This window comes from Sinocyclocheilus grahami, unplaced genomic scaffold (assembly GCF_001515645.1).
Source record: "Sinocyclocheilus grahami isolate Dianchi unplaced genomic scaffold, SAMN03320097.WGS_v1.1 scaffold148.1, whole genome shotgun sequence".
NCBI lineage: Eukaryota > Metazoa > Chordata > Actinopteri > Cypriniformes > Cyprinidae > Sinocyclocheilus > Sinocyclocheilus grahami.
The window spans coordinates 1,234,657-1,250,279 of record NW_015505327.1 but is presented as its reverse complement, the minus strand read 5'-3'; the positions used below and the strand labels follow the sequence as shown (position 1 = coordinate 1,250,279).

At 43.2% G+C, this 15,623-nt stretch overlaps 1 protein-coding gene across 4 annotated transcripts in view; it reads left to right on the top strand.

Moving 5' to 3' along the window:
- LOC107591934 (endonuclease V) overlaps positions 1-15,623 on the top strand; it is a 208,601-nt gene that overhangs the window by 145,595 nt on the left and 47,383 nt on the right. For 3 of the 4 annotated variants that reach the window (XR_001609923.1, XM_016281225.1, XM_016281227.1), the window contains one exon: positions 4,335-4,403. The exons of the other annotated variant lie outside the window; for it this stretch is intronic. Coding sequence is in view for 2 of the 3 variants with exons in the window: in XM_016281225.1 (XP_016136711.1) it covers positions 4,335-4,403 (69 nt within the window). In the remaining variant the exon portion in view is untranslated. The remainder of the gene's footprint in view (positions 1-4,334; positions 4,404-15,623) is intronic. 4 annotated transcript variants of the gene reach the window in all.

The window sequence follows — 15,623 nt, the reverse complement described above, 5'->3', positions numbered from 1 at the left end:
TCACACAACTGGTCGCTGTTATAGCGAGGAATAAAACAAACAAATTTAAGAGTAAAATTCCTCTTCCACTTATCACGAGTCCCGGGTCCCCACAAAGCGACCCGCCTTCCGAACCAATCCAACCTCTTGTCACACTGGTCGAGGCCTGGCAGGCCATCCCCGGATTGTCAGGTTGGGTTTTGGGGATAATAAAGCGAGGTTATTCACTCCAATTCGCTCGAAGACCCCCGCGCTTCAACGGAGTGGTCCCCACTTCGGTTAGCGCAACGACGCACACGTCCTTACGCTCCAAAGTAAAGAATCTGCTGGAAAAAGGAGCCATAGAGGTGGTTCTTCCAGCCCAGAGCGAGTCAGGCTTCTACAGCCATTACTTCCTTGTCCCCAAATAATGCCGGTCTACGGCCCATCCTCGATCTTGGACATCTGAATCGCGAGAGACCCTCATGAGTCTGCCATTCAAGATGATTACTCTGAATCAGATCCTCTCGCAAATCCGCCCAGAGGACTGGTTCTTTCTTCTGGACCTGAAAAACGCCTACTTTCATATCCAGATAGCCCCTCATCACAGGCCATTCTTGACATTCGCCTTCGAAGGAGTGGCTTATCAATATACGGTCCTTTCCTTTGGGCTTTCCTGGCTCCACGCACTTTCACGAAGTGCGTGGATGCGTCTCTTTCCCCTATGAGACAGCTCAACCTATGTTCACTGAAAGCAGCACACGTTCCGGGTAAACGGAACCAGAGAGCAGGGCATGTTGAACATGTTGTCATGAAGCAAGGTCCCCTCAGAGGAGTGGATGCTTCATCCGCAGACGGTTCAGAAAATATTGGAAATCTTCGGCAGGGCAGAAGTAGACCTCTTCGCCTCAGAAGACAATTCTCACTGCCCAATGTATTATTCCAAGGACAAGGATGCGTTGGCCCATGACTGGCCCAACCTCCTTCTCTACGCTTTTCCCCCAGTCGCCCTGATTCCGCAGGTAATCAGGCAGATCAGAACAGAAACGCATAGTGCTCCTGGTGGCCCCGCACTGGAGAAACCAGCATTGGCTAGCAGAGCTGTCGCAGCTGCTAATAGCAGCCCCGTGGCCTATTTCCCTGAGGCGAGATCTCCTCTCCCAGGCGAACAGGACGATATGGCACCCCAGGCCAGAGCTGTGGGCCTTGCACCTGTGGCCACTCGACGGGAGCCTGTTAGTCTCCCAGAGTGTGTATTGAACACCATTTCTCAGGCTAGAGCTCCAGCTACAAGATGCCTCTATGCCCTTAAATGGTCAGTGTTCTCCGTCTGGTGCTCAAACCGCGGTGGGGACCCGCTCACTTGTGACGTATCGATGATACTGTCCTTCCTGCAGGAGCTGTTGGATAAGGGACGCTCCCCATGCAACCTCAAGGTCTATGTGGCAGCAATAGCGGCTTCTCATGCCCCTATAATGGGCCAATCGGTAGGCAGAAACAACCTCGTTGTTCATTTTCTGAGGGGAGCCAGGAGGCCAATTCCGCCCCGTCCTCTCACTGTCCCTATGTGGGACATGCCCACTGTTCTGAGGGCCCTGAAGGGTCCTCCCTTCGCGTCGTTGCAGTCCGTCGACCTCCGGTCCCTGTCATTTAAAACCGCTCTGCTACTAGCGTTAGCATCAGTCAAGCGAGTGGGGGACTTGCAGGCACTCTCTGTAAGCCCTAATTGCCTGGCGTTCGGGCCTGGTGACTAAGAGGTCGTCCTGAAACCAAAGCATGGCTATATACCTAAGGTGCTCTCGACTCCATTCAGAGCACAGGTTATCAACCTCTCTGTGCTTCCTCCCTCAGAAGAGGACCAGGAGTTGAATTTACTCTGCCCCGTTAGGGCTCTGAAGGTTTAAATTGAGCTTTCCGCACAGTTTATCCCTTTCAGAGAGCTTACATGTGCGCTCTTGGCCCCCATAGGTGCTGAGGCTGCACAAGTCTTCTGGAAAGATCAATCGGCTGGGTGAGACCTTCGTGAGGTTTAGCCCGTTAGCCTGGAGGGATTTATTCTTGTTCTCTTGGGCCCTGAGGGGCCTAAGACAAGGATTACCATTGTCGTTCCTCTGCCACGGCACAGCGTGATTGTACTGTTCCCATAGCGTCGAGCAAGACGCAGTACGAGTGTAGTATCGATAGGGAACGTACTCCGTTACAAACGTAACCTCGGTTCCCTGATATACGGGAACGAGTACTGCGCTGCTAGCCGTGCCATGCAGCTGCACGACTTAGTCGTCGCTTCAGTCGAAGTAACCTGAATCCTATGGCGAAGCGGTCGCTTATATAGCCAGATGATTCCGCCCATTCTGGTGGGCTTTGGTGGGCTTCGCGGCTATAGGTTCGTGCAGCACCGCTGCCGAGCCATTGGTTCGTTTTTAAAACATACTGCACGAACCAATGGCCGTGCAGTTTCACTGTGTGATTGAAAAAGGCTTCAGTTCAGGAGAAAAAATTACTTTTTTCCCCATAGCGTCTAGCAAGATGCAGTACTCTTTCCCATATCTCAGGGAACCGTGGTTACGTTTGTAACAGAGTAGGTTACGTTTATCACTTTTAAACATTTTCAAGGTTTACATAAAGTCTTAGGGCAGTTTTATACAGGTTAGCATGCAGAGTTCAGTGTTTGTTTTCCTTGTTTGATTTGATGTAAATTAGGAATACAAAATCTTATTCTCATTATTGCATTTTTTTCCCATTTGTATTGCAAACAAACCTGCAGCATTGTTGCATACAATTGTAAAAAGGTGCAAAATAAAAGTAGTGCAAAGCAGCATATCATAAATTAAGAACAACATTTCTGTCTCTCCTAGAGATTTAATCCGATCAACGTCATATTTGGTCCAATCTAAAGGTCTTCACGATGTTAAGATTTTGAGTTTTCATTGAAGGGTGTGTCTATGGCAGCCTGACAAAGTTCAATGTTTCACCATTAAACAGGAAGCTGTTGTAACTCAGGCATACAATCTCCAATCTCCCCTAAACTTACATGTTTGATAAGAGTCCTGGCCTGAAGACAACTACATGCCAATATTCAGTTATAGTCATAGCGCCACCTCCAGGCAACAGGAAGTGACGTATTTTACACGGTAATGCCATCCCAGCAACATATTAAACTATGCCAGCAAGTGCTAAACATGCTATCAACATTTAGCTAACTGCTAAAATTTGTTGTAACTCAAACGTACAATGTCCAATCTTCCCCAAACATCTAAGTGTCCTGACCTAAAGACATCTACATGCCAGCATTCAGTTACAGTCATTCCACCACCTGCTGGCAACAGAAACTTTCACTCAAACTTCACGTTTGATATGTCCTTGTCTGAACACATCTAAAAGACAATATTCAGATACAGTCATAGTGCAACCTGCTGGCAGCAGGAAGAGTGGCACACATAAATGATGCTTTCCTCCTGTATTTACCTGCCTAAATGCATATCACCCACCATTCACTGTTTTCCTAAGGTAGTCAGGTGGCGGTGGCCTGAGGTGTGAGGGCCATTTCATCGCTGCTTGCAGTTTTAATAATAATCATAATTCATTTTATACTACAGAAGTACAACGATAATAGTCATTATTTATCATTAATTTTTCACTTTCTAGTGTTAAATCCATCAAGTTTTTATTTTGGCTTAAAACTGTAGGGAGGCCTTTACGTTTCTGTTTTGACAGCAAGCTACATATAATGTTGACAGCATATAAATGGTTCTCATTACAAATTTTCTGTCCATAAAAGTGTTGCATATTATGCAGAAAATAAGTGAACCTTGCAAACCTTGCTTTCCTAAATGCATGTAATTATCCACTTAAACTCATGCAGAGATTAAATTTGTATAAAGCAGCATTTACCATGAACTGAGCCACTCTGAGACCGTTCAAACACTCTAATCATGAACGGTGCATGTGAAAATGAACGCTATACACACTTTACTCTGAAACACACAGTGCATCAGACCAAATATTTATTTAAAGTGCAATTTTCCAATTTGATAAATCACATTAAATCATATGGCTAATTTCCATTTTATTTCGATTAATCGTGAAGCCCTATCTGACAACTGACATTTAACCTTACTGGGGATTTTCTCTGCAGCTGTACCCATATTGTAGGTTTCAAAGGTTTGTTTTAAAACGTCTTTTACTGTCTCAAACATAGACAGGTTGTTTATATTCTGTTATCTTGCTAAGCTAGTATTCAGGATTTCAGATTGCACAACAGAGGGGGACAGAGCGACCCACTCACCTTCACAGAAGGACAGTGCTCCAAACAGACTGCTCATCATGAACTTCCTTGTAACTCAAACTTATTATCTCTCTCTCTCTTTCATACACAGATCAACACTCTACAGAAGAGTGGGGATAGTTTTCCACTGGCTACAGCCTCAGGGAGAGTTCTAGGGAAGGTGAGTGGGGGGAGAGAAACTTAAAAAAATAATTAGCTATAACTAATTAGATTAGCTACTCATAAAAACTCATAAAAAAATTAAAGGAGGAGCATTTTCAGATGATCCCTGTCCTATCTGAGAACCTTTATGGTTCTGCTTTTACAGAAAAGAAATGTAGTTATTAAATATTTGCTTTGCTTTTATTAAAACATTCTTGAATTTGTTGTGTTCCATTAGACATGACATTATGATGCCTTAGAAGCCAATCCATAAACAAGTTTTCATAGCAAGTGGCAATTCTGACATTGTCTACTCAACCATGATGCTCCAAACATGAAGAAAGACGACTTCATTGGATGACAAAAGGAAATGTTATGGGCTGACAGTCACTTCAGTCACCATTCACTTTCATTGCATCTTTTTTCCCATACATTGGATTCCTATAGTGCTTTAAAAGTTGTTTTTATTATTTTTTTTATAAAAATAAAAATTAATAAAGTTGTTTTTTTATTTATTATTGTTATTATTTGTAATTTTAAGTATTCTGTTCTTGCTATGACATGGAAGAAAAAAAAAATCTAAAGTTAAAGCAAATTTTTACTGAAGCTGTCATTCTGCCTAACATCTCCTTTTGTATTCCACAAAAGATAGTCAGATTTACACATCATTAGTCCATTAACAACACAGTTGCATGAAGTCAGCAGCAATACTCAGGTAGGTGTATATATATATATATATATATATATATATATATAAAAACATACACTGTCATGGTCAGAATTGTTTGTACCCTTGGTCTGAAGCACGTGTGAAACAATGTCAATTTATTGGCCCACCTGGCCCATGACGTCATAGGCGGGGTGCCCGGAAGTATAAAAGGGCACCTGCTGAATATGTCATCCACTTAGCTGTCTGAAGGAGACGTAGACAGGCAGGCCGAAGGCATGGCAAGGGGTCGCAGCGTCTTTTTCCCCCTCAGGGAACCATGGTTACATGTGTAACCCGACACTTTCCCCTTCTAGGGAACTCAACGCTGTGCCCCCTAGGGGGCACATTGGGGAATGAAATCCAAACACGCCGTGCCGAGGCGCATGCCTGTCCACCTGGTGGGAGAGCAGCAAGAAAGCGACAGACAAACAAAGCCTTTCCTCAGAAAGGGACCATGTCACTGATGCCACGGGCCGCTCACGCAACTTGGCAGAAACCTATCCTCAGATAGCTATGTCCCTATGGTCTTATGAAGGCTTGTGGATCCAAATAACATAGCTAAGATAGCCTTCCTACGGAGCTGCCCAGACCACAGAGAGTGTGCCATCTACTTACTACTAGGGGTTGAACGACTTCTGATTTTTTTTGAAGTCGACTTTTATGTGATGAGAGTCGAAGTCGACTATTCGCTGATGACGTCATTAATGAACAAATAAGTCTGGGGCTGTGACAAACACCTTGTGCACAGCTATGGCATATGACACAGTGCTGCCCACATGGCTGTTGCTCCTATAACAGCTTTTTTATCAGTTTTTTTGTCTTTGGGTCGTTATATTTCTCACAGATTTCTGCTTGTTCTAAATCAGATACAGATAATGTAGCACAGTAAAGATTACATTAATATGAATGCATTAGTGAGACAGCGATTGCGTGTGTGAATTAATTCTACCTGGCAGCGTCTCTCTACTAGTAGTGAAGCTGTGGAATTTACTAGTTATAAAGAAATATATGCTTGAACTTTTCAGTTTCTAAGCTATTTTATTGGAAAAAAAATAAAGAAATAAAGAAAAAAAATCACAGAACAGTGTTGACAATACATTTCCGCGCCGAATGATTCTATGCGCGTGATGTATGCGCTACTGTCTATAGCCTATGTGTGTGCGTTACAGTGCAGCAGCGCATTAGATTAGAACAGCGATTAACTTACCTGTACAATAAGCTGTTTAAAACGTGAATTCTCCTGTTCAATTTCGAGCATCCAGTAATATAAATCACACATGTCTTGTAGAGCACTTTCAGAGTATGCATTTATTTGTCATTTAAACAGTTTGGAAACGGAGCGTAAATGTGGAATTCCTTCAAAGATTTCTTATCCTGTTGCACCCTCTATAGGACCAGTGACTAGTCGACATCAAGCTTAAAGCGTCATGGCAGAGCATTGAAGTCGATTAGTCTGTGCAACCCCTACTTACTACCCTAGCAGGGGAGATAGCACTTTCTAGGCAAGGGCTCAAAGAGACCGCTACTTAAAGACCCTAAAAAAGGGGAGCAGACACTGAGCTAGCACACATATATCCTCAGATAGCTATGCACCTAGGAAGGGCTACCAGAAGGGGGACCGACTGAAACTACCCAGACCACAAAGAGTGGTCTGTCTACTTGCGTACGACCCAAAGAGGGGAGACAGCACTGTCTAGGTAAGGGCTCAAGAGATCGCTACTTAAAACCTTAGGCAGGGGAGCGATCACGGAGCTAGCACACATATATCCTCAGATAGCTATGCACCTAGGAAGGGCTACCAGAAGGGGGACCGACTGAAACTACCCAGACCACAAAGAGTGGTCTGTCTACTTGCGTACGACCCAAAGAGGGGAGACAGCACTGTCTAGGTAAGGGCTCAAGAGATCGCTACTTAAAACCTTAGGCAGGGGAGCGATCACGGAGCTAGCACATAGCTAACCTCAAATAGCAGGTTCTAGGAAAGGGTCCCAGTACATGAGAGGGCTCACCGCAATTGCAGTAGAACACAGCTAGCCACAGATAGCTGTATTCAAGTAAGCCCGTCCTGCCAAAAAAATGGCTGGAATATAACCACCCTCAGGAGGCTATATTAAGGAGGTCCCTAATCCATGTCAGTCTCACAGTAGGCTAGCAAAGCACCGTGCTATTGACGAAGATCTCACAAGAGGGAGATCCAGACCATCATCAGTAAATGATTCGCTAAAGAGTGAACACAAACATCATAGTCCGAAATCAAGCCTGATGTAAGCGGTAGCCATAGCACTAGAGGGCTGGACACCGCTATCCTCGAATAGCAGTTCTCTCAGATAAGGCTGAAAATTACCCAGGGCACGGAAGTGGGCTGTTTATTTAAAACCCTGAAAGGGAGACAGCACAGTCCAGGCAACCTAAAAACCCCAAAAGGGAAGCGGTCTCCGTGCTGGAACACAGCTATCCTCAAATAGCAGATACCTAAACAAAAGCTTCAGCACTTACTCGAACACTTGTGCCAAGGGGAACCCAACCTAGTTATTAGAATCTAGGCTTGAATATAGCTGCCCTCAGACCGCCATATTCCAGAGCAAAAGATATTCCCCATAACCACTCTAGGTGCTGAAAATCCTTGGAGAGAAAACTCGCAAGCCTCTCTCCACAGAAGACCCAGCGAGGCTCTCCACACACACACAATAACATGCATATCAGAGAGGCACGGCCAAGCTGAATATAGCTCTGTCCACGATCTCGCAGGATCAGGGCTGAAACGACTCCGTGCTCATACTTCATCATCATAACAACCCAACAATATCTGTGGCACACAACCCGTATAGAGAGTAGGGCTGTGTATCACCAGCAAAGTCACGGTACGTATCACGATACAGAGGCCACGATACAATACGTATCACGATACATGACTGCACTGAATTTCACCTCAGCAGAATTTAGAAAAACAGCTGTTTATTAAACACTGCTTACTATAGTGCCATTTCTAACTCCTGGCAGAGCAGGTAGTTGACCTCTGCATTATGAAGGGCCTCCATAACTGTACCACAGTACAATATAGGTAATGGCATATGTTTCATGTTTACATTGTGCACTCCCCACCAGGTACAATATTCTGATTGTTTGCATCTTGTTTTTAAGCCCATAAATAATAATGTACTCGTTCTAATAAATTTATATTTTAATGTAATCATTCTAATATATTAAAAAAATAAATTTACATTGCTGGTAGGTTATCATTGCACAAATTGACACACTATGATGGAAAAAAAATGTATAAGAGTTATAAACTAATGCGCTGTCTTCACGGTATCTAACGCACACACGCCCAAGGCTGATTTTAGGCGTCCGCAAGTTCGCTTAGGTGCGCGCGGCAAATATGACAAATATGCGGTGTTGGCAGATGTTTACTTTGAGTGCGCGCGACGTCGTTTCGCGTGGCGGTGTGCACGACATTTTTTGTAACTTTCCGCTTCCGAAGATGCACGAGTTCAAAGCGACTCTAGCCGAACATGCACGTCACAGAAGCAGTTTGATGTTAAGTTCAGTCACACACAGATCACGCGGCCGCACTGACGCGGACTCAGACATTCAGGAACAAACTTTTTAGTGCTGCTATTTATCAACTAAATAGCTTAATCTCTCATGAGCTACATTATCTTTCTCAACAAGGAGCTGGCAACATCATTGTTTCTGAAGGAATTAAAGCCACAGCTTCACTGTTAATAGAGAAACGCGGCAAAACGGTGGTATTCATACATACACAGCCTCTCTCTCCCTCTCATAAATGAACACTCCATGAATTACAATTTTCTGAGAATATAATATTGAAGTGGAGATCGCTAAACTGCAAGCTAAGCGGTGTTTTCAGAAAGCAAGCATGTTTATCCACAGTGGAGAGAGAGCGCGCGTGCACAGAGTTGCCAGGTTGACAAAGATAAGTAGCACGTTTAACAGATATTTCCATATTGCGCAAGTGTAAATCTCTGTTTGGGGATTACATCAGGCAACCCAGTTGTGTTCCTCTGCGGCCAGATTAAACCTTGTTGTAGCCTATATATACTCGTCATTCTTTTTTAGAAACCTCGCACTTTTCTACTCAATTTTAAACGTTGTAAAAATTTAAACAAATTAAGCTCGGTCCACTGCTGCACACGTGCCACTATATCGATACTGGGCCAGCTCTATCGATACTCGTATCGTCAAATCTCTGAGACGATACATCGTCGTATCGATATTTTGAACACAGCACTAATAGAGAGGGTGTGCAGATGCCGCAGATCAAAACGATGACCGTGAGGTGAGATAAATTGTGCCGCGGCAACGGCGGAACCAGGCCATAAGACACAGACACTCTGTTCCGTATCCCTCGGGAGTAAGAACAAACGCGAGCGGAGCTTAGACATCGTGACTCATCACAATGAGCTTGTAACTCAGAACATGTGTGCTCTTCCCCGAGACAAACGTAAAAGCAGAACATACCCTTGAGTGTTAGAATCCATACACGGAGGCACACATTCCCTAAGGCACTGCTCGACTCGAGCGCTATCCGCGGGATCCGATAACCCAAAAAGGGCATCTTAACCCCGCGAATCCCTCGATCCAAGTCTTCGCCATGCCTCGGCAACAGCGGGACCCGAACCGCTAGACGCAAACGCTTGTCACTCATCCAATGAGCTTCTCATTGGATAACACTCACAATGAGCGCGTTCAGAGCCCTTAAGCACTGAAAGCGCAAGCTCCTGACCAAAACAGATGACAGATAGACCATGCCTCAAGTGCCAGAAACCTCTGGAACGGAGGCACACACTTCCACACCGCTCACCTGCCCTGGTCTCTCACATGCACTTCAAACAGAGGGCTCCTGAAAACAGCAACGAGAGTGACGTATTCAGCAGGTGCCCTTTTATACTTCCGGGCATCCCGCCTATGACGTTATGGGCCAGGTGGGCCAATAAATTGCGGTTGTTTCACACGTGCTTCAGACACCGGTCATGCAGGCAGCATTCTCCAATGTGTTCCCTAGAAGGGGAACTGTGTTGATCATCATTTTGAACTTTTATTTTTAACATTTACAAAAATGTAAAGTATAAGAATTTAAGAATAAGAATTTGAAATGGGGGAGATTCTCATTATGATATAAATATTTAAAAAATGTTCTTGTAATAAACATTGACCATAGTTAATGGTACCCTTTAATTCAATACTTTTTGCAACCTCATTTGCCAAGATGAGTCTTCTGATATAATGCCTGATGAGGTTGGAGAACACCTGAAAAGAGATCAGAGATGATTCCTTCCAGGACCTCTGGCAGAAAAATAGGCCCACAACATTAAAGATATGGCAGTATCTTTAATTGTATGCATGGGGTACTTTTTTAAATATCTGTGTTCACCAAACCCATCTTGAGTGTTTGCTGCTAAAATTCTTTAACACATTTTTTTGTTTCGTGTGAACATTGATCCCAGTCCCATTTGAAGTTCCAGTAGTGTCTGACAGCTGAATATGCTGGAGTTTGTTTTTGGATGAAAGCAGATCATTTTTCTTGAAACCCTCCCAAACAACATGTGGTGATGTATGTGCTGTTTTATTTATTTATTTTAAAGCGTTCTGACCCCGAGAATCAACTAATTTTTGCAACTCTCCAGCTGTGATCCTTGGAGACTCAAACTATCCTCCTCATCTTGTGTTAAGACATTATAACTCATTGTCACATCACATTGTTTGGACTTTGTTTGCACTGTTTTCTCTGTCTAGTTGTCATGGTTTCTGATTTGACTTCTTAATTATGTTCAGGTGTGTCTTATGTATTATCCTAGTCTGGTCTGTGTATTTAAGTTCCTGTCTGTTCAGTTTGAAGTGGTTGGGTATCGTCAATGTTATGTGTGTCTCCTGCCTTCTCTTGCATGGATTTACCTATATGTGGATTTATTAAAGGGGTCATATGATGCGTTTTTAAAGATCATTATTTGGTGTATTTGGTGTAACAGAATATGTTGACATGCTTATTATAACTCCAAAGAGAAAGGAAAACTTGAAATCGCATCATATGACCTCTTTAAAGACTGCTTATCGTCATCTTTGTCTTCGTGTGTGTTCATCGACAAAGAATTGACACATTACGTGACAGAATACCCGACCAAAAGATATAGTAAGACAGATACTGCATCTGTTACTCCATTTAATTTTCCCATTTTTGTCAGTGTTTTTGTTTTCCATTATGGACAGTCCTGCCATTCGACCCCACTGTTAAGGATTTCACCAGCCCCACTCCGGACCCAAAGCTGTCTTCGCCTCGGGACTACACTCCTCCGGCTTCGCCTCATCCATTCGTCCCTCTGACTCAGGTCGGCTCCTCCCTCCCTCTGGCTCCACCGCGGTCTTCTGAGTCTCCACCTTTGCCACGGTCGCCAGAGCCATCGGCTCCGCCCTGGCCCTCAGGATCCTCAGTTTCGCCCTGGCTCTGCGGCTCTCTGTCACTGTGGCTCTCTGTCTCTGCCCTGGGCTCCTGTTCCACCTGCTCCGCCTCCATCAGTCGGCCCCCTGGTGTCGTCAGCCCTTCCTCCACCATGGTTCCTCCCTTCATCGGCTCCACCGTGGGCCGCCATCCTGGCTGCGGCCTGGGTCCCACCTGGCTCCTCCTGCTCATGGTCCCTCCTGCATCCTCCTTGGTTCCTACCTCCGTCTGCTCCGTCCTCCTCCTGGTCTTCCATCCTCCTCCAGAACCTCCTCCAGTTTCCTCCTGATCGTCCGGCCGCCTGCCCTACGCCATCCCTTTCACCCTGCCCTCCGCCGTTCTCCTGACCCTCCTCTCTCTGCGCCGCGAGTTTGCGCCTTCCAGGAGGGGGGTGATCTGTCACAACATCACATTGTTTGGACTTTGTTTGCAGCGTTTTCTCTATCTAGTTAGTTGTCATGGTTTCTGATTTGAGTTCTTCATTATTTTCAGGTGTCTTGTTTATTATCCTAGTTTGGTCTGTGTATTTAAGTTCCTGTCTGTTCAGTTTGAAGTGGTTGGGTATCTGCAACGTTGTGTGTCTCCTGCCTTTTCTTACTTGGATTTACCTATATGTGGATTTATTAAAGACTTTGCTTGTTTAGTTGGGAACGCATGACTGATTGCACAGACACTATTGGAAGAGAGCTGAACTGGATGATGACATCACTGAATCATCAATGAACTGACTTTAGCTGAAAAATGACTCTTTGTTATTGTCCTCTTGCATTATTGACACTTTTTTTCCTGTTTGAGACTGTACAGCTTCTTTGACACAATATTGTATAAAGCGCTATATAAATAAAGGTGACTTGACTTGGTGTCATCTTCGTCATTATTATCTTCATCCTTTGCGTGTGTGCTTCGACATAGTTACTTAACAATAACATCCTCTTCCTGGCAGATTTGTAACATTTTCTGTTCATTGGAAATTCTTAATTATTGCTCTAATTGTGGAAATGGGAGTTTCTAGTTTCAAAAATGAAAATATGAATGTGAATATACTTGAGAGATATACTCATAAAAAGGGTACCAGTAATTGTGACCACTGTGTATTAGAGAAATATATTTATTTCATGTGATTTTCCCCCACTTACTTTCTTATTTTCAAAGCCTTCTTTGTTCATATTTGCCAAGGATACCAATGTTTCTCATTTTCCTCTTGACAATACCCCATAGATTCTCTATGGGGTTCAGGTCTGGTGAGTTTGCTGGCCAGTCAAGCACGCAAACACCATGGTCATTTAACCAACTTTTGGTGCTTTTGGCAGTGTGGGCAGGTGCCAAATCATGCTGGAAAAGGAAATCAGCATCTTCAAAAAGCTGGTATTCTAATTTGTTGAGATAGTAAATTGGTGGGTTTTTGTTAAATGTGAGCCAAAATCATCACAATTAAAAGAACCAAAGACTTAAACTACTTCAGTCTGTGTGCACTAAATTTATTTAATACACGAGTTTCACAATTTGAGTTGAATTACTGAAATAAATGAGCTTTTCCACAACATTCTAATTTATTGAGATGCACCTGTGTGTGTATATATAAATAAATATATATATATATATATATATTTTTTTTTTTAGGGATGCGCATCTCATGACCGATACGATATGCATCTCGATGCATAGCCAATGATACGGTACTTTAAAGATACATATGAAGCAGCTACCGATGCGATGCAATTCACCCCAATTACGATGCAGTGCGATCCGATTTAGATTCGATTTGATTCAACATGTTTCATAAAACAAGTGAACCAAATAAGCCAGGCTTATTTCAGTTAGTCTGACTCATTGTCAAATGATTTGGTTCCATAAAGCAAATTTAACATAGGCCTAGATCAAGCTTAGTCACTGTGGCAACTTATGCTGGGAAACTAACCTGGTCTGAAGCAGGCTAACTGTCAGGCTAAGCTAAGCTCCTCTACTGACCAATAGGAACACAATGATATTACCACTGTCTCACATACTATTATTTGACTTTTTTTTTTTTTTTACAGTTTCTAGCCAAGTAGCCATGCAGTCTTTCTCTCTGGTTTTATAACAGCTGTATCTTTTATAGTTTGCAGAGTTGATCAGGTTGTTGATTGTGGCCTGTGGAATGTTGGTCCACTCCTCTTCAAAGGCTGTGCGAAGTTGCTGGATATTGGCAGGAACTGGAACACACTGTCGTATACGCCGATCCAGAGCATTTGTGAATATTTGAGAGAAATAGGCCTTTTGTGTACATGGAAAAAGTCTTAGATCTTTGAGTTCAGCTCATGAAAAATGGGGGTAAAAACAAAAGTGTTGCGTTTATAATTTTGTTCAGTGTAAATTGTTAAATTAAGTTAAAATCACTGAATTAAAAATGAAAATAGATAAAGATGACTACACTTTAACTGCTATAAGAAACACTCATTTATCACTCACACTCACTCATACATGAGCTTACTAATTAGTAGGCCTACTGTAGCCTACTAGCTTACATTTGATTTACCTATTACAATAGTCCACTTACAGTTACTATCGTAAAAATACACTTTATATGTAGGTTGAAAATTCTACAAAAGACACATTTAAAGTCCAAAAACAATTTGTATTGTACAATTGTACATTTTACTCAAAATTATTGCACTCCTAATCGATTGCGCTCCGTCTGTTTAGCGTGCATGTGCGCAGCAGCGCTCGTTCACTCGCGTCAGCCTCGCCCACTCCTGACAGAAAAATGGATAAGTTTGCATGACTTTCTAACATTTACAGATGAAAAATATACCTGTGACATGTCAGTTATGCACTGAGGAACAGTGTTGGGCAGTAACGCATTACTTAGTAACGCGTTACTGTAATTTGATTACTTCTTAGTAACGGAGTAATTTAACGCGTTATAATTTTCAGAATAGTAATTAGAGTATAGTTACAAGCCGACGTCTCTATACGTTACTGCCGCGTTACATTGCTGACAGAATGCAGTTTCTATAGCAACCGGGACTTCTAATGGCAGCTGCAGTGATGCGCTGACTTTACCGATTAGCAATTGGCTCTTTCATTCAGAAGGCGGGGCTTCCTGCGGTTGAGCGGCCATATTGAGCGTTGCATTTTTCCCCATTCAAAACTATATGAGTGTCAAGTCTTGGGTATTCTATAGTCTTTGAGTTTACCCACCTGTAATGTGTATCACCCATAGACTGTATAAGAACATGGATGTAGTGTCCGTGACGTCACCCGTAGGTTTCTGAAGAGCGTTTTTGAAGCTCAAAGTGGGCGGAGCCGGCCATCGCCATCTTGGCAGTGCGTCACCGCGCATCACTCCTGGATAATTGAAAATTGGCAAAGAGGCGGGAGCTGGTTGCTGAAGCCACGCCCACCTAGCTCGACGCCGGTGACAGTAGCGGCAATCCACCTGTCACTCAAGTGGCCATGCCCTTAATTATGCAGAACTTTAAGGCTTAATATAATTTAAACGGATGAGTTGTAAAAAAATTCACCCCCTCACAGTTATCATGAAGGGCAAAATTAGCTATATAGACCAAAATAATTTTTTTAACCAGGCTGTAAACATGTTTTTTTCTGCTGTAAAGTTAGGCATTTTAACATGGGGAGTTTATGGGATTGCCTCCATTTTGCAGCCAGCCTCAAGCGGCCAGTTGACGAATTACAGTTTAAGTCACTTCCTTGTTAGCTTCACGATAGAGAGCGGGAAGTTGCTGCTCGGTAGACACTCGTGTGTGCGGGATGCGGGAGAATAAAATGATTCACGGGACTCCCGCAAAATAGAAATATCTAAACAAAATATCTGAAAAAATAAATTGTTATTCATCGATTGCACAAAAGCAACATTAACTAATATAAAATATAAACGATTAACAGGTGCAAGCGTTAGTGGAGTTTCTATTTAGGCTATAACACGTGTTTGCAGCGTTGAGCAATGCAGTGCTGAAATTTGCGTGCTCACGAATCCTCTCATTATAACACACGAATTGTAGACATTATGAAAGATTCATTATGCATATATTTATTGTGTTATAACAGAGATTTGTGAGATTGCGATGAACTGA